An 18,953-nucleotide genomic window follows, 5' to 3' on the forward strand; every position below is an offset into this window, starting at 1 on the left:
TTTGTGTCCAGCTAATATTTACCAGCATGGTAAATGAGGAAATCTAATTGACAGATATGTGCTGCAATTATCACTGCTGATGGAAACAGGCCAATATGTGGAAGAGAGTGAACTGAAGGCATTATTCATTCCAAAACCTTCTTGATTTGACCATCACTTTGTCTGCTTATGAAAACACAACTGATTTGACCGCAGCTCCTCCAGGGATCCAGCACTTTTTATCCTCCTAAAAGCCTTATCTGATGAAAGACTCACATGTCTAACATGCAGTTTATGTAAAATGCAGGCAACTGGGTCCCACTCAGCAATTTTGAAAACCTCTGCTCGCTGGCTACCAAAGCCCAAGAGGCTCTGTAAAGCCCTCAGTCACAACTTTAAAGTTCACTGAGCCCTGTACAGCGTGTTTTTGTTCTGAAAGAAGGAAAATCTTTCATACCCACTGTATGTCTAAGCCCAACCAGCTTCATGCTCCAGAATAACAGTTTCAGTATGGTAGGCTTTCTCTGAATATCCCTTATGTGCAGAAACGTAATTATGTTGGAACTACTCAGATCAACAATAGCAGCAATCAAAGTGCATCTGCCTAGGAGGACTGGGAATTCAGAGTACAGAAGTTTTGTATAGTCAAGTTTTCCGTGGGCTGGGAGAAGTGATGTAATAATTCCAGCATTCAGGATAACTTTTCCCACTAATACAAGTTGGGTGATCATACAGCATATTAAAACCTACCAAGAATAATTATTTTTTTCTACACTTTCAGGAAGTGCATTTGAAGAATACAAGTAGAGGGAACACAGGAAACAGAAACTACAGAATGTAAGAACATGCCATCCACAAGAGTGAAGAATGAATGTGCCATCTGCAGGATACTTTGCTGTAAATAAATTATTTGTTAAACATTGGAAGACTTAAAAAAAACTATGGTTTAGTAAGCTTGATGCAATCTCAACCAATGGGCATTCTCCCAGTGAACAATGCAACTAAACATTCCAATATTAAGTCTTTAGAGAATAGAACGTTTTAACCAGCCCAGAGTTTAAAAAAAAAAAAAAATCTGTGGTTGATATATTACTATTTGTTAACCTGTTTTAAATGTCCTGCACAAAAACTCTTAAAGTCCTGTGCCCCTCAAAAGCCTACAAATTTATGGGCCTTTGATGGATCCAATTGCACTAAATTAACCTATGAACGCTGGCTGCTGGAGTCGTTCATCAGCCTTGTCTAAGTGTTTTTTCTTTATTTGCACTTCTATACAAGCAACAGGCTGTTTCTTTTACAGTGTCTGATAACATTGTTTGTCTACCCCTTCGTATTTGCACAGTTTGACATTCCCAGTAGCAGCAGCAGTAAGGTAACATACCGTTTTAAACATCCATTAATTCCATCTGTGGCATTTTGACAGAATATGGGTTATACATACATTCATTTTAGGACAGTTTTTTTTTTCCTTCTCTTGCAAAGATGCAGTTTGTTGCAATTTGTGAGACAAATGATTTTTAAAAGCAGTTAAAGCATACATAGGCTCTAAAACCATTAATGATTCTTCCAGGTAATTGTTTTGCAACAGTATAGGTAACTTCTTTCTTCCTCCATATAATGCAGTATGTAAAATTTAGCATATCAATAATACACATATATCAAACAGTATGTAAAAATCTGTTTTATAGTACAACGGTGCTATTTTATAGTTTGTTATATGAAAGGGTCTGGCCAAAACCGTAAAAGGTAAAAGCAAATATGGAAATATCAAGCCAAAGATGAAATTAAAAAAAAAATAGTTTGAAGAATATTCAGTTCTATTTTTAAATTGACTTAAATGGCTTTACATTCCAATATGCAAATAACTTTCCCTTCTGCAAAAGAAAATTCAGATATACTTGCTTCCTTTTAGAGATTTAGATGATGGCGTATTCACTTGCAGTTACTTGGATTCATAGATGCATGGGCCCAGAGAAGACAATTTAAAAAAACAGCTTTCAAATTACTTCAAAGGGTAGCATCAGGCCTCGATCTTTCTGAAGTATCAGCAGTCTACTCTTTTGTGAAAGAGGGCTAACCATGTTCTCTGCCATTTTAATTCTTCCCACAATCTGAGGTGACTAAATGGAGTGTTAATTAGGCCACTGCATCTCTGTAAATCAGCAAAGCTAATCTAATCACCAAATTACAGCGTAAAAAGAATCTTCAGGAAGGGATAAACCATAAAATCCTTCAAAATGCTACTTACAATACCTTTCATGCACTCTTATACAAGACATAGAACATATTTCTAGATAACCTCTGCCGTGTCACCTCGATATGGAATGCACTGTTTCTACCTTGAGTAACACTGTTTCCTCTGCTTCGTTTTTGTAAATTAATTCAGAGCTAGATTGACCAAGCAGCAAGGGGGATAGGTAACCAAGAGCATCCCAAGGAGAGCAATAAACTTTTACTTAGAAGAAAGGAAGAGAAGGCAGTGGAGAAGACACTTTCTACGCTGTCCAGAACTGCAGTGTGGTTCCCCTTGTCCTTCTCCTGCCATCGCACTGCACTGCCCATGGCAAGCTCAGACAGGGGAAGGAGCATTACTTGGTCAGCCTCAAAGAGGGCAGGGGGAATACTGTATGAAGGGAGCAGCTACAGACATAGGGAGATGTTATATCAAATCTGTAAAGGAAATATATCTCTTTAAAGGCTCAAATCTGCCAACCTTCAACTTCTACTGAATCCATAGGAATAGATGACTGAATTAGTAACTCCTCAATTGTTTCATTCCTTTAGAAAAAATGGGTTTCATATTTTTTTGCAAGGAATATGCAATGTATTCTTATGCAACTCTTTAAACCCTCCTCTTTCTGTGAGATGCGTGTTTATAAGCAGAATAGGTTGCCATCATACCATCATGCCGTCATAAAAGCAGAACAGTAAATGATTAAATAGAATGTATCACATCTGTCACTGACAGAGATGGGTATGTTGAAAAAAAGGGAAGAAGGTACAGAGAAGCAGTTGGGGAAACTAACCTTAACTATTTACCATCAGTTCAATAAACAGAGGTAGCAATTCTGATATGTTACAACTGTCACAAGGGATTTTTTGGTGGGGGGATTGGGAGAGGTGTTTTTACTTCAGTGGCTGTTAAGAATTCTGAAGGGCACTCTAAGAATAAGCCATTATTTTCATCTGTCAAAAACATAATACATATTTCCATTTTGGGTCTCATGATTCCTGTCCCCTACCTCCTCTCGAGATCTGGGCAAGGAGGGAGAAAAAGCATGAGCCCAAAAAGCAAACTGCAGATCTCTGTGGATGGCAAGTTTCTTCAGACATAAAATGTTGTTGATGCAGTGCTAACCAGTTTTTCTGCAAAACTAGACATCACTGTATTATTTAAATTGCTGCAAATTAAATCCAAATGTTGTTCCTATCCTGGGATTCATGCAATCTCATTACATGCCACTGTGTTTCTTCCCTTGAGTACCATAATCAGAAAGTGTCTCTGGTAGACAACATTATCCAACCTCAGAACTTGACAAGTGTCCAAACAAATTATAACAATTCTTGGAAAGAAAGCAGAATAAATAACGAGTGGCTAAAAGCTTCAAAGGAAACGTATTATTTTATTAAAGGAGGAATGGGACTGCAATACAGAGACTAGATCCACCACAGTAAAGGTGAGAAATGCATGGGTAGGGAATATCTATTTGCATGAGAATTCTCCAGACTTATGGCAGGGAGCACATAACATAGTAGTCAGTGTGAAAGAGAAGGGCTGCATTAGCTTATTAATCTAAATAAGTTCGCTACTTAAAGAAGCAAAAGTATGAGCCGAAACGTCTCCCTCCCCAAAGGTACAAAGTAGTCTGGCTTGAAAAGCTTCTTAGTTAGAGAAATTCAAGGGTTCAGCTAGATTTTAAAAAGCACTCCAGAGATTTAGGAACAGAGCTCTCACTGGATGCCACTTATTCTCATTAATCACTCAAACAATAAAGAAAATCCCACTCCACGTCCTTCCATGTCATGTAAAACACATGACTGAAGTCACAGATTTTTGCATTCTAGAATTGACATAAAACTCCAATTATTCCACAGAATGTCACTGAAGTACAGAAAAAGAAAAGGGAATTGTTTCATTATTTTTAGTAAGTTCAAAAAAGGCTTCAGATCTAAACCCACTGAAGTTAATATACCTCTTTCTTCAAGGTAGCAACATTTGAGCCTCATCTCCATAGTAACCATAATTAATCATTAAGAGTTTTCAATGGAAAATGAATAAATTCTATATTCTACTCAAAACATACTTAAAAACCTACACTTACAGTTGTGTGAAGGGCTCATATGAGGCTCATTTGCACCACTCCAAAAAGAGAAAAAAAAATCAAACAACAGGATACTGCATTCTGCCCCTCTACATACTCTAAAGAAGGCACTTTTTGCTCAAGACGGATTGATACAGTTTCAATAGCTCTATTAAGATCAAAGGGTAAATTAGCGATAAGCTTTCCTTACAGAAGTGAATTCCATTCAGAACTAGCAGCCATGTTCAGTTGCTGCATAAGCTAGTTGTTGACTCAGTATCAATGGTTAAAGTTAATTAAGAAAGACTCTATGCCAAGCTCATGTCTTCTCGGCTCTCAGTTTTAACAAGCAAGTGCATGATAAGAGAAGCTCAAAAAGTGCAGTATATTTGCTTTACCTTTTACTGATTTGGTCAACAATGCCAAAGTGGTGCTATTGTTTTGTTTAAGAAAGTACTTGACTAAAATATAAAAGAAAGCATAAATATTTTTTTAAAGTATGAAAATGACAATTATATAGGTATGGTTATTAAAATAGAAATACAACTAGCCATAGCTTTTCAACTTTTTGTCACTCAACAGTAGCAAAATATCTATTAGTCGTTGGAGATGGGGCAGGAGTAAGAATCAAAATGCCACAAAAATTCATGGATTTGAAATGCAGTTATGATTCTTTATTCTAATGCATTAATACAGATGAAGAAAAACATTTAAAGTCAGGGGAGAAAGGACATAACTTCAAGCTATTCAGATTAATGCAAGTCCTACATCAGATCAAATATTTTGAAGCCACACTCTAGGCTGAAATCAATGTTGAGTTTCACTTAAGTCAGTGGCAGGATATGATGGAGATTTTAATTCAGTAAAACATCTTATTTTTACCTGATAACCTTCTTACTCATGATATGCCTCAAAAAGTAATCATTCTTTCACTAAAGAATGCATTTTCACAAAGAAATGCATTTGAGCTTGATAAGGAACGAAGAACAAAATATTCCTAATATGAAACAAATGTTATTTTTAATTCTGATCAGCTATGAATTGTGAGAAAAAGTTGAAATATATGGCTAATAGTCTGTGAATTTTTGTTTTAACTTTATATGGTCACTATGAACATCCTAATGTGCAGAATTACACATTTCATTGTTTTGTTTTTAAATGATGGTAAATTAAGCCCAAATAGAGATTCTTTGAACCTATAGGCTAGATAGAATACTGATGTTCTGATGAAGTTATAATCAATATATTTAAAATGTTTTATTTTTAGTCTGAAAAGGAATAGTAATAATTTATTTGGGGACTCAACCTATACTCGTCCCTCTTTTAAGGATACTGTTCAGTACAACAAGTCTTCCAGATTCCAAACTTCTATTCAAAAATCAACATTCATTCCTCGCTCCCTCCCTGTCCCAGCAAATCTTGTTAAAAAACTATTGCAACATAAGCTTTATTGTCCATTTGTTTTGGGGGGTGGCTTTTATGTCGTTTCACTTAGTTTTGTTTTCGAGACAGGGGAAAGGAGGAGGACATGAGGTTTTCAAAAAATTAAGATTTTTCCTTCTGGCTGCAAACCACAAAAAAAAATAATTTGCCTTGATGAGATTACTAATTATCCAGTTCGTTTGTGGAAATAGCATTAAGTAAAGCAACTGGATTAAAGTTCAGTTTTGAAAGAGGAAAAAAAAATCATGAACACAAACTTTTACTCATTGTAATCCTACACTATATATTTTGCTTGTCACAGCATTGTAATATTCTACTGGACTATCACTGTCCAAACACACAGTATCTGATATATATAAATCTTCTTTGGTTTTTTACATGAAGGGTGTTGTGAGAATATCTGAAACTTGATTACATATAGTACAGTATAGAGATACCAGTCTAGCAGAGACTAAAACAAGAAGGACCTCCCTGATGCTTACATTACACTAGGAAGTCTCATACTAGTTGCATAAAGGGTGTGTATATATGTGTGTGCGCGCGTGTGTGTGTGTATACTGCTTTTCTTTTTCTTCTCAAGTAAAATTTGACTTTCTTGCTTTTTACATATTTTTTATCATGGATTATATTCAATAATCCAATTGGAATCTAATTTTAGAGGAACATTACATAATATGGGTGTCACAAGTTAAATCCTACATTTGCTACGCCCAAAGAGATGGCCTGATTTTTAAAACATAAGGCACTTCTCTACTTTCATCCAAAAATCAGACAAAACTATTTATGTGTTTAAACATGGATTCAAAATCCTAACTCTGAATACCTTATTTTGAAAATAGTGACTTCAGAATTTTGCTTTATTTCATTCCTCTTCAGATGACTTCATGTGAGATTTTGAAAACCTAAGTGTCCCTCTTGAGGTAAGAATAATGGGTTACACAAAGAGAGCAGAAAAAGGATTTTTGACAGTTCAATACAGTGTCACTTCAATAATTCATTTATAGAATTAGATGCTCCTTATAAGTAGACTTCCTGCCTCTCTATATTACCCATAACTAGTTCAGAAATGGGAAAGACTTAGTATGGCTTCTGACCAAACTGTACCCCAATATCTAACAGTTTTACAACAAATGAGATGTAAATTCATATATCTCCAATTTTATATCACCATTTTTGATCTCTATTTTTCAACAACTTTTTATTTTGCCAACTTGGCTCACAAAAGTCATAAAAATCATCAACTTGATACTTCTGCTGCTAACCATTCTTTCCTACAAATATTTGACATATGTACGTCTACCTACAATATTTACATAGTTACTTGACTGAAGATCTTCTTAACAAACAGCATCTATATAGTTGGGAGATTAATTTTTTTCCATGCTTTAAAGGTATAAACCATTCCTCAACTAAATTACAGACATTTGACATTACTGTACTTTACATTCATTAATACCATCTCATTCCCTAAAGCAACAACAAAATACTCTATCTGGGTAAAAAGGATCATGCCTCATATACTCTTGTGTTAAGGAAAAAGGTTTAACCAGATGACTATAATTAGAACTGATTCTAAGAAAGTCATATTTATTATTGAAATATTTAATTCTGAAGGTTTTGAAATCAAATGAATGTTCCATTACCTTTGGTTTACTGGCACTGACCTGGTTTATGGTGTAAAAAAGGTCCCTTCAATGATGAGCAAAAACAAAGGATCCAAGGCCAATATATTGACTTGCTATAAAGGAAAGAGTAAAAATGGTCTTATTTTATGCACAGGGATGAATTCTGTCTCAGATGATTTTTATTTTATTTTAGATTAAAATTTCAAATCAACATGGATATAAGTAAGAATTATCTTAGAATTATGATATTCTTCATTATTTCCACTTAGAAACAATTTTGAATATAATAAAGCACATGCAAGCTACACTGAATTATACAATAGGTGAAATTTACCCTTTAGTTTATAACCATTTCTAAGGAATCAGTTGGACTGAATTCTACAGAAATTTAGTGTAAGACGGAAAAACAACTGTAGTAAGCGCATAATCATAATAGTCGCCTGATTAAACTAAGTCTTATCAAACACAAGTCAAAGTGTTCCAGTGAAAGCACTTGTATGTGAATACTTGTACTTCATAATGTTCTGAACAGCTTCACTTCTAGTCTGATACTTCACATTGCTTTTATCAGAATGTGATGATTCTGCTTTAGTTTCTTAATTCTTGGAGTCTTTGGGGTTGAATATCAAACACGTTCATCAAGCCTCAGGATTTTAAGAAGTAAAAGTTAAATCAGAAGAAGTAGCAGCATGTGCTGCTCATAATCAAGTCATATATGCGCTTTCTCTCCTCCCAAACTATCTGTAAAGCCACCCAAAAGTGGTAAATTAAGAGATGAATAGCACTTGTTTTTTAGGAGGTCACTCTTTCAAATAGAAATATTAGCTGTCCTCCCTTTCTTCACTGTTGGACTTAAATTGATATCCTAACAAAAACTTGGGTTTACAGGATGCAGGCATGAATGTGGATAGATGAATTTCTGATTTCACTACTGAATAATGCTAGTATTAACATTTCAACTCATTATAACCAAACAGTGAAAAGTCTTAAATGTTCACTCTAAACCATGTAAGCTCTCTATTAAAGATCTAACTGGATTTATTCTTTCTTTTTTATTTTCTTGTGCTTACTCATAATGCAATGTCACTACTTGATGACAAGTAATATTTCATACTGTGTATGTAACATCGTGTTGCAGAATCCCCCAAATACCTCAACAATGTCTTTGTTGCGCTGTTCTCCCCATTTAGCACTTATAGGCTTTTCTAGTAACAATAAATCCAAAAAAGGAACTCCTAATATGTACAAATATAAAAAAAATTATCAAGAATTTTCGCTAGTTTGCAGTTCATGTAATGCCATCTCGACCATTCTCTTTCCCTCTCTCTACAAGCTGTCTAAAACAGTAAACTTTGCTCCATAAATAATAGTGTATTCATGCTTTTAAAGGCTTCATATGCGTTTATGGTAGGTAAAGGTTGGAAAAGGTAGTTGACTGATTTTCACTTTTATCTACTTTGATTTCAGTAAAGGGCTTTGTCACTCTGTATACATAAAGGCTAATGCACCCTTTGGTTTGTAGAATGTACTGAAATGTTTGCAACCCTCTTGGTATCAGGTCCAAAATGTGAAGCATTACTGTTAAGAGGGTATCTTTCTAATGTATTTGTATGTATAGTTTACACCTCTGTGAGGTCTAATAAAGGATTATGGTTAATAACATATGTGTTGAAAATTCCTCCTTCACATATATTTTGCAGTGATTTGCATTGTTCTTTTCTCTTTCCTGGCGTATATATTTCAGTTTCTCAGAACACACCAAAACCAGGACATACCTTAACAGGACGAACCAGCTTCACTGTTAAGATAGGATAGACATTGAAAGTTAACTAGTGGCTCAAGAGCCTGGACAAAATGAAGTGTCATCAGAAGGAATTATGGAATCTATAGACAAAATGAACAGTCATGAATGATCAGGACCAAACTGTATTCACCCACAGATGAAAATAGCCAAACAACTACCTCTGGTATAAAACCACTCACTCAAAAGCTCCTTGCTATTTGAGAACTAGATGGTAGCCAATATATACTGGCATTTCAAAAGATTACCAAGGGACGTCTAAGAAACTACAGCCTACTATGCCTTATACTTTTACCAGCTAAATTGTTCTCAAGAATAGAATCCATGGGTATGAAACTAAATATGGTATCTTGCAGAAAAATCAACACCCTTGTTGAAGTTATGCCTCACAATTGTATTGGATGTTCTTTGGAAGAAAGAACAAGCACATGGACAAGGGAGGTCATGGTGGTACAGTTTACTTGGCTTTCCAAAATGCTTGTAAACAAGCTCTCTCATCAAAAGCTCTTAAAGACATTAAGCTGTCTTGAAATAAGGAGGAAATGCTTCACATGTCTACCTCACTAGTTTTGGAAAAAAAAAAAAAAAAAACAGACAAAGATAAAGTAGGAAAAATGGCCAGTTCATAGTGGAAGGGAGCCATATGTGAAATACTGTTCTGGAGTCCATGCTGTTCAACCTTTTCCTAAATGACCTGGAAAAAGGGTGAACAGTAAGAGTACAAAGTTTATGGATTATATAAAGCTGTGTGGAGTAGTAACAAGACTCCTGACTGCTAAATATTACAGAAGGACCTTATAGTACTAAGCAATCAGATAAAATCAATGGTAGATTAAATTCAGTATTGGTAAAATAATGCATCCGAGGAAACAAGTTTATAAATGAAGACATAAGCTATGAGTTTATTGTTATTACTATTATTATTAGAGAATGAGGTTTGGGGATGACAGTGCTTTCAAAACATCAGCTCAGCATTGGTAGGGATCAAAAAGCAAATCTTCAAGGAAGCAGACAGAATAAAATAGAAAGTATTGTTACACCACAGTATAAATGAATGGGTCAGTTACATTTTGAATACCGGGTGAAATTCTGGTCCTCCAGTCCCTCAAACTATAAAAGAACTAAAAAAGATAGGGAGAGGACAGATGAGGGTAATTGAAGTCATGGGATGGTTTTTATAGCAAGAATAGACTAAAACTGGTCAGTGTGGAAAAGAAAGCTGAGAGGGGAAGTAACAGATGCCTGCAGTACACAGGTTACTCAAAGAAGGTAATTAGAGAACAGGATGAAGATATGTGAAGCAATACAACATTTTGGGAGCATCAAAAGGAAACTATAGTATGACAGTTGAAAGTGAACAAAAGGAAGTAGTTCTTCACAAAATATGTTAAGTTGTGAAAGCCCTTGCTGCAGTTTCGTATGCTAGAAGTTCACATGAGTTCAAAAGACAACTAGAGAAATTCATGGGGACAAGAAAATATATCATGGTCTATTAAATACAAAAGATTACAGTATAACTTAGATTGGAGGGAACTCCTGGAGGTTATCTAGATCAACCCTTTGCTCAAAGTAGGTCCAATTAGATTGAGTTGCTCAAGGCTTTATACAGTCAAGTTCTGAATATCTCCAAGGATGAGATTCCAAACCTCTCTTGGCAACCTGTTCCAATATTTGATCATATCTAATTGGAATTTCCTGTATTCCAAATTCTGTCCATTGCCTCTTGTCTTAGCACTGTGCACCTCTGAGATGAGTCTAGCTTCATCTTCTCTATGTATTCCTATTATGTAGTCAACACAGCAATAAGATCTCCTCTTAGCCTTCTATTCTTCAGATTGAACAAACCCATTTGTCTCAGCCTCTCCTTGTAGGCCACGTGCTTCAGCCTCCTAATCATTGTGGTGGCCCCTGCGCTGGATTTGGTTCAGTATGTAGTTGGACTTCTTTACAACTCTGCTGGTAGACTCACGCATCTGGGAAGCCTAAAGGCAGACCTTACCACAAAAAAAAAAACTGTCTCAGGAAGTCCCTGAATTGTAAATCAATGGATAGTGGGAAAGTATCACTACATATGCCCTTGCTCTTGTATTTTTCCCTAGATATCTACTTTGACTAGAGTGTGAAACAATCTCCTGGATTGGTTTCCCCATCTTATCTCTGCTCTGACTTCCTACTGTCATTCTTGTATTCTTATCCCACTGGCATAGCAGCCATTCAAGATTCTGTCCATCTCTAAAGTGCACTGTCCTTAAAGTAATATCCTTCAGACCAAATTCTCTATTTTATATCCAAATATTCACAGCCAGTAATTTCTAAATCTACACTATCTTAACATAATACTTCAGGAATTTATGCATTTTCATTCTTACTCTCTGATGACGAGATGCAGGTAATAGAGAATACAACAATTTTTTGATTTGGCAACATGGCCAAGTAACATTTTAAAAATCCATTCATTTGTAATGTTAATCACAATGTTTAAAAGTTTTAGATTGAAGGTTGATGAGGTGATAGGAACATGCTGACCAATCAATTATTCCAGCTGCCAAAACACTTGGTGGGCAGAACCCATGAGGAACAACAGGTCACGACCTTTAGACTTGCACCACATAGGTGGCAATCTGAAGTTATTATCTGTACACCTAAAGAATTATGGCTTCCCTTGTACCTGTAGTGCATGTGCAGTACCCCGTATTGTAGCCAGTCAATCCACCTTAAACCCACACTTCCCGCCACCTCAAGGTGGGCCGATGCTTTACGGTACCTGGGACAGCCTGGTTGCTTCCCCACAAGGTTCCTGGGGTTCTCATTGAGGTTTGGAGATTTCAAGATAATAAACATCAAATAATATTCCTCCAGAGTGGCATCATCTAGCTCTGCATATTCCAAGTGAGAGTTAACGTCATTCACACTTGTTAATAAGTACAACTGTATAGTAAAGGTATGCTAATGCTATCAAAATACAAATACTCCAGAGGGATTCAGGAAAACTCTAAGAAATGACCAGTAATTCAGAAAAATCAAAGCTTTAGAGGTCATCTCCTTTCTTCAAATGTACTTTACCTCAGATGCAGGTAATTCAATTATTTACAGAACCTTTCGATCAAAGAGTTCTTGCGGATTAACCAAGCCTGGATATTGTCTTAATGGGAAATAATCTTATTTATCACTATAACTTGAGATGGGTTTTAGACCACAGCTAAAGAGAAAAATCAATCTATAAATCAATTATTATTGGGGGCCAGTAGAACTTTTGGAAGCTTAGTAAAAGTGCGGAGTATGAATAGCAGCTGTTAAAAATGTCATAGGAGTTATTTTTTATTTCATTATTGCAAAGTTGACATTGTGTCTGTAGAACTAAACAGATATCTTTTCTTGGGAAACTTTATTCAGCTATGTGTGCTTTTTTCCCTATATTTTTGTAGTGTTTGGCACTTGGTTAAAAATATGCACACATTATTGCATTAATTTTGTCTTAAGACTTTATATTTTAACTTATTGATCTCCTGAAAATACGTTTTAAAGACAGTTGATTATTTCTGATTCTAAGCCAATCTTTCACATTAGTAAAAAGTTATCTCCGAAAAGTATGCTTTACCAACTGAGAGGCTGACAGAGCTATTAGTATTCATAACAGTTTGCACATGTTGCACTATGTTCCAGTGTTACACAGATAATCTACTGGTTTTGTGAAAAGAAGTCATTTGTTACCTGCATATTTTGACAACCAAAATATCGAGAAGCGATTGGACAGCACAGGAAGGGAAATGTTAGTCAAACTGAGATAAAACAAAGATGAAAGCAGGATTTTCAGATTATCTCTGGGTTGATTTTGTTTGTTTGGGGGATAATGGAGCGCTTAGAATTAACCTTTGACCCAGCAACCATATCAATTAAAATACAGTGTCTCTGGAGCCCTCCATGACATTCCTCAGTGTGTGCTCTATATCCACCAACTTATGATTTCCTACATTCCCTCAAGAAGCAGGAGATAAGATTTGAATGCCTTCAGGCCAAAGATGGAATCAAATCACATCTCCCATCTTCTACTCATAATGCCATTACTTTGCACTTTAAAAATAAAGCAGCAATGCCAGCATTCTTCTGGCCTGATACCACACCATTAAGCATGCCCTAAGGCTTCCTATGAGATCAAGGCCTTCCAAAGCTTAAACACTGTACAAAGCTGGATTCAAGATCCCAGAGTGGCTTACAGGTGGGATAGGCATCTTAATTCTTCAGGTGGAAACAATTCTGGGCACATAACACTAATCACTTAAAGATCTTGTAGGTTAAAAGACAATAAAGCATGGCGAATTCAGGTGTTTCAACCACAGTGAAGTTGCTCTTTAGATCTCATTCTTGGTCAGTTTTGATCTAAGCCTTAGCATTTCAGATATATATTTTCTTTAATTCTTTCCAATAGTTCATGCTTCTGCCACATCCATCATTTGTCTTATGGTCCACATTACAGAAATACCAGTCTGTTACATGTGTTTGCACATGGATTTTACTGAAACTACTCTTGACTGCAGAATCTCTACCAGAATCTGTATTCACACTGTGCAACAGAGATACTTTTCTTCATTTCACATTCTTCAAACCCCTGCTTTTCTGAAACCATTTTATATTACTGCCTTTCATGCAGGTCTTCATTTATATATTGCTATCTATGATTGCTGGTACTCCAACTTTACATCCATTTTAGTACAGATAACTCATTCTTAGCCATTGCACTGAACACAATCCTATGCTGCTTTACGAGGAACATCCTATTGTTTTAGTAAACAATAAATAAGCAGTTGACAGTCAAAATTCTTGAATTAGCCTCTTCTGCAAGTATAAATTAATATTAAACACATTTTTCCTTTTCTTGTTCTGCCTAAATAGCATTCAGCTTTTTTTCAATCCATTTTTTTAACTCTGTTCAAATACTGCATGTTCTCTGCTATGCCAGGCCGAACACCAACAGCTTCAGTCAAAATTAAAACATTTCCTTCTATCCTTACTTTCACTTTTTCCTCCTACTACTGTGGCATCCATACTAGCTGTAAACATAAAAACAAGATAACCTAAGAGCTGAACTTGCAACATGCTAACCCTATCACTCCCCAAAGACTCCAGTGAGTCAAGGGATTTCATAAGCCCATCACAAGCTTAGGTCACATAAGCAAACGTGGAGCTTTTTACTACCCTTCTGGCCAATCACTGACATTCTAGGGTTGAGTTTTCTATTACTTTGAAGGTCCTGATTCTGTAGAATGCTGCTGGTCATCTAGCCTGGGCCTGAAACGATGCTGAAATATTGAGGATAAAGTCAACTCACCTTCTAACCATTCCATTCTGAGGTGGATTTGGAACTTTCCTGGGCACTAAATACAGAAAATCTGTTTGACGTGATTTGTATTTCAGTCTTTTTGCATTCCTATTTCCTTTTAACATGGAAACACACTGATTCTTTAAATTTGTTTGTTCTAGGGACCAGTGCAGTACCATAATTACCAGTGCAGAAGTTCTGTCCAAATCCTTGGCCATGATTTTGCAAGGTACTTAAATCTGTGTTTAAGTATGTAGCATAAGTGGTCCCCTTTAAATCAATGTTTCTCATTAACAAAACTATATCACTAAAATTATTGCAATTCAATCTTCATGAATACTTCTCCATGTAATATAAACCTAGTAATATATAGGTAGCATATATATATTTACTAATTCACAATATTCCTATTGCTGCCTTAACAGATGGCTATGCAATGTGTTTTATTCTTTCTGATTTCTCTCTGGGCACTCTTTTTATTCCGTTCACTGACATTTTTCAACAATAAGAGGTACATTTAATCTTTATTTCATTTCAGGGTTTTAAATTACTGTATACTTTTCAAATAAACAAAGTATAAATTTCAAGTGTCATATACTTCATACAGCTTTTGATTCTTTCCTCTTTCAGAGTAAAAATTCCTTGATTTGGTTCTGTTGCTAGTTACTGTTTTGTATACGCTGTCCTTCTTTTCTCCTTTCCTTTCCTTCTTCCTTCATTCCACTTCCCTATCCCACTCCTTTTAAATCCTTTAAATCCACATATTCTTGCTCCAATTTTTGAAAGAGGACTTCAAAAGGGTAGGGGAAGGTTTTGCGCCGTTTCCTAACAACAGACAAGACTCAATTTCCTTACAGTCCCTGATTTTCTCTATGCAGATGGATCCTTTTGACAAAAAATGCTTTACCAGGTAGCATCATCTTAATTAAGCAGCTGCCATTACCACCTGTCAAAATTAGCTTCCTAGTAGATACCAGTTTAACCACAACTAGGTAACCTAATATATCCAAGATAAGAATACTCTGTAAATATGCATTTAATCTGAAAATACTTTTCCAATGTTTTCACAAGGCATGACTTCAGAAAAGGTCATTTATTCCATATTTTATTCTAAAAACATCCTTTCTGGCACATCTTGAGCATTCACTGGTATACTGTAAGTACCTTCTTTCTCCCTCCCTTTCTTTTTCAACTGTTGTTTTGTGTGTGCATGTTTCTCCATACAAAAAATACTTTGCCAAACATTCTTTCCCCATCCCTCATGCTCTAGTGATTATACATCCAGAGATCTTTCAGCAGAGATCTTTTCCATGCTACCTGGCTTCTGTGTGAGACAATAAGTCTACGCCATGAGGAAGAAACTTTATTCTCCCCACTGCAGTGCTCACTATTTCTTCACGCTTCCCAGCAGCAGATATATACAATATAATTTATTTCCTTAGAGCTGAATATTTCCAAAGAACATCACAAAACATCCCTCATTATGGCTCTCAGATTCCCAGATGTGGGAAATGAACGGTAATGTTTTTGTTTTATTATGAGTTGGACAGAATAGCTTCCCCAACATCATGCAGCATACTAGTGTCAGATACAGGTGAACAGTCCCTGCACTTTGATTAGAAATCAGAGTTTAACCCATGCCTCCACAGCACTTCTCCAGCACCTTGTGATTTCTTCCTGAACTGTAACAATAGTTTCTTAAATTCTCTCAAGCACCAAAAAAGGTGAATATCAAAAGAATCTGAGAATCTACTTTGATTTAGACATTCCTAGCACTAGCAATACACTAGCAAAGCTACACTAAGCATTGGACTGTGAAGAAGTAGCACTACTTCTAACTCATCTACCAGCAGAGGAAGAAGAGCAAAGCAAGAAGAAAGTCTGTTATACTTCTACCCTGTTCACAACATTTTCCCCACAGTAAAGGAACACTCTCCTGGGAATTTTCAGAGATACTACAACCCATACAGTGCAAGCGGTCCACAGCCTAGTATCTTTTTATTTATACAGCATTTTCCCCCTTATCTCTACAATATGTGACAAAAGCAAACATATGCATCTTCTCTTTAGAAGTGAGCAGATAATAAGATCTGGAGCATTTTTCCTGAGAATCACTGATGTTTTTGGATACTAAGACTTATTTAAGATATTTTGGTTCTGCTCTTTTATCACCACAAATTTTCCATGACTGAGCAAATCCCTGAAGTTCTCATACCCAAGGCTGTCTTGCTAGCAAATTAAAAGTGACAATATTTGCGTTTTAAGAAAATGTTTCAAACCTTGACGAACTATGACTACAGAGAACTAGGGTCTGAAAAAAAGAGATGATGAGAAGAAAATTCCCAGTCCTGTGTTAATTCTACCGAAAAAGGGCAAAATTTGAGAATATAATTGCATTTACTTGATCCTAATTTTTGAGCAGTTAACAGATTCTGGCCGTTTGGAAATAATTGAGGAAACTATAAAGTTTATCAGCATATTAGAATTACATGGACATATGCAGCACAAGCATACGCACATGAGGGATTTTTCAGCTTCACAAAGGCTGATAAAAACCTAATGTGCAAAATAAAAAGTTGAAAGGTTCATAAAACTATCAGAACAACAATGTAACAATCAAAGGCAGCTTTCACTCGGAACGTCTATCCTACACTATAAAAATTCTGTTAAATATCTGGCTAAAAATAAGAATGAATAATTTCAAATAATATATAGGATTTTTTCCTGTCCACTTGCCCTGTTACCAAGAAAGGGCTACTACATGTCCAATTTTAGAGTGTACACACAGTTACAGATACCCCTCAGGAAGAGAATAAATATGAAAAGTTTTAACCTCAAAAGTTTCAGGAAACTGAAAGACCAAATGCAAAAATGTAAAACCTGATACATAATAGTAATTATATAATATCCTATGATGAAGGCCTCTCTGAAAGTCTCAGTTTAGAAATGTGTCATAGATTACTGAAGTCTGAACACATTATCAGGGTCGTATGCCATATAATTTGAACGTAACATTAAAAATTGACAGTAACTAGTACAGATAATTATGTTATGAGATCACGAATGAATAATTCTTTCTACTTATGGAACATCTTAAAGTGTTTTCCAGAAGACAGTGAAGCAGAATTATCTCCATTTTGCATCAGAGGAAAGTGAGAGACAAAATTCTAGCTAACTTGTTCAAAAATAAGCAACAAGTCAGTAACGGAACTAAGAACAGCATCCAAGAATTCCAACTCTGTTTTCATATCCACTGTTAAGAACAAATATCTCGCTAGGGATATTCTAGGTTTCTAGATTTGGGAAATAAAGCACCTAGTGTAGGATAGGTCTGGTCAGAAAGCTACTGAAATCAATTGAAAGTACCGCCAAGGCCTTTGAATTGTTCATGATGCCCTTTTCCAGTTCCTAATAGATCATCTATCTTTATATGTCGCAAGATAATAATACTTCAATGCATTTAAGTAAGTTTGCTGCCTGCTTCTTTAAGTCTACTTTGCCTTTTCATAGTTCATAGCCTCTACTGTTTCAGATTCTGTCTTTGTCAATCAAGAATTTAACCTCTGTAGTAAAATATAGTAAATAAAATAAAGTCAGCCCGGACTTCATAAAGTTACTTCAAAGAAAAACTAAGCCATTACATTAATTTGAAAGTAATGTTATATTAATGCATTACGTTAACACATGGGAATATATTTATCCCACATTTAATGTACAATCTTTAAAGTTAAGCATGGAAATCTCAGACATCAGAATGTACCAGCCTGCAAATTCTGAATATGAAAGACAGTAAATTGGTATTCTGACATTAGCCTAGAAATCTTATTGAAAATACCACATAGTACACTTCTTGGATATTACAGACTTCTAGAAAGTCCTACAAACAAAAACAGAAGTTTCTACATTGTAAACACTTACATGTATCTCTTTGGATTGTAATCTAGTCTATATATAGTATTCTTAACATATAATTTTATTATTCTTCCACTAAAATATAGTGTTATTGCTCTCCTAGAAAAACATTCATGGAAATTCAGCTACTGGAAGAGATCATAAAAGGCTTTAGTATCTCTGTCTAATTTCCTCTTGAAACACTAATGCCTAGACAGGATGAAAACAAGAATTTACATAACATAAGCAGCAATGTAATGCTGAATTAGGAAAAATCAGCAACTGCTACCTTATTTCTTAACACTTGCTCTGTCAGTTGGGCTGCACTGCAAATATTACTCTCAGACAAAAGGACAAAAGCTTCAGAAAATACAAAAAGGAAAAAACAAGCTAGTTCAAGAAGATAACAGAATAATCCTTTTTAATCACTTTTAATAGACACCCCCTTTTTTACCACTAAGTGCTTGGTGAAATTTAAGAGTATTACAATACATTTATGAGAGAAACAAGAGAAGACTGCAGCAGCCAAGCAGGCTGTAACGTAATAACGTGCACTAATTTACCAGCTGTTTAAAGTATCAACTTTCATTGAGAAA

General features: G+C 35.5%; 1 protein-coding gene across 1 annotated transcript in view; it reads left to right on the plus strand.

The window, feature by feature from the left end:
- IGF1 (insulin like growth factor 1) overlaps nucleotides 1–18,953 on the plus strand; it is a 79,477-nt gene that overhangs the window by 52,122 nt on the left and 8,402 nt on the right. The window contains exon 4 of the mRNA XM_009679983.2: nucleotides 14,628–14,695. Within this exon, the coding sequence (XP_009678278.2) occupies nucleotides 14,628–14,695 (68 nt within the window). The remainder of the gene's footprint in view (nucleotides 1–14,627; nucleotides 14,696–18,953) is intronic.

Source organism: Struthio camelus, chromosome 1, assembly GCF_040807025.1.
Source record: "Struthio camelus isolate bStrCam1 chromosome 1, bStrCam1.hap1, whole genome shotgun sequence".
Lineage (NCBI taxonomy): Eukaryota > Metazoa > Chordata > Aves > Struthioniformes > Struthionidae > Struthio > Struthio camelus.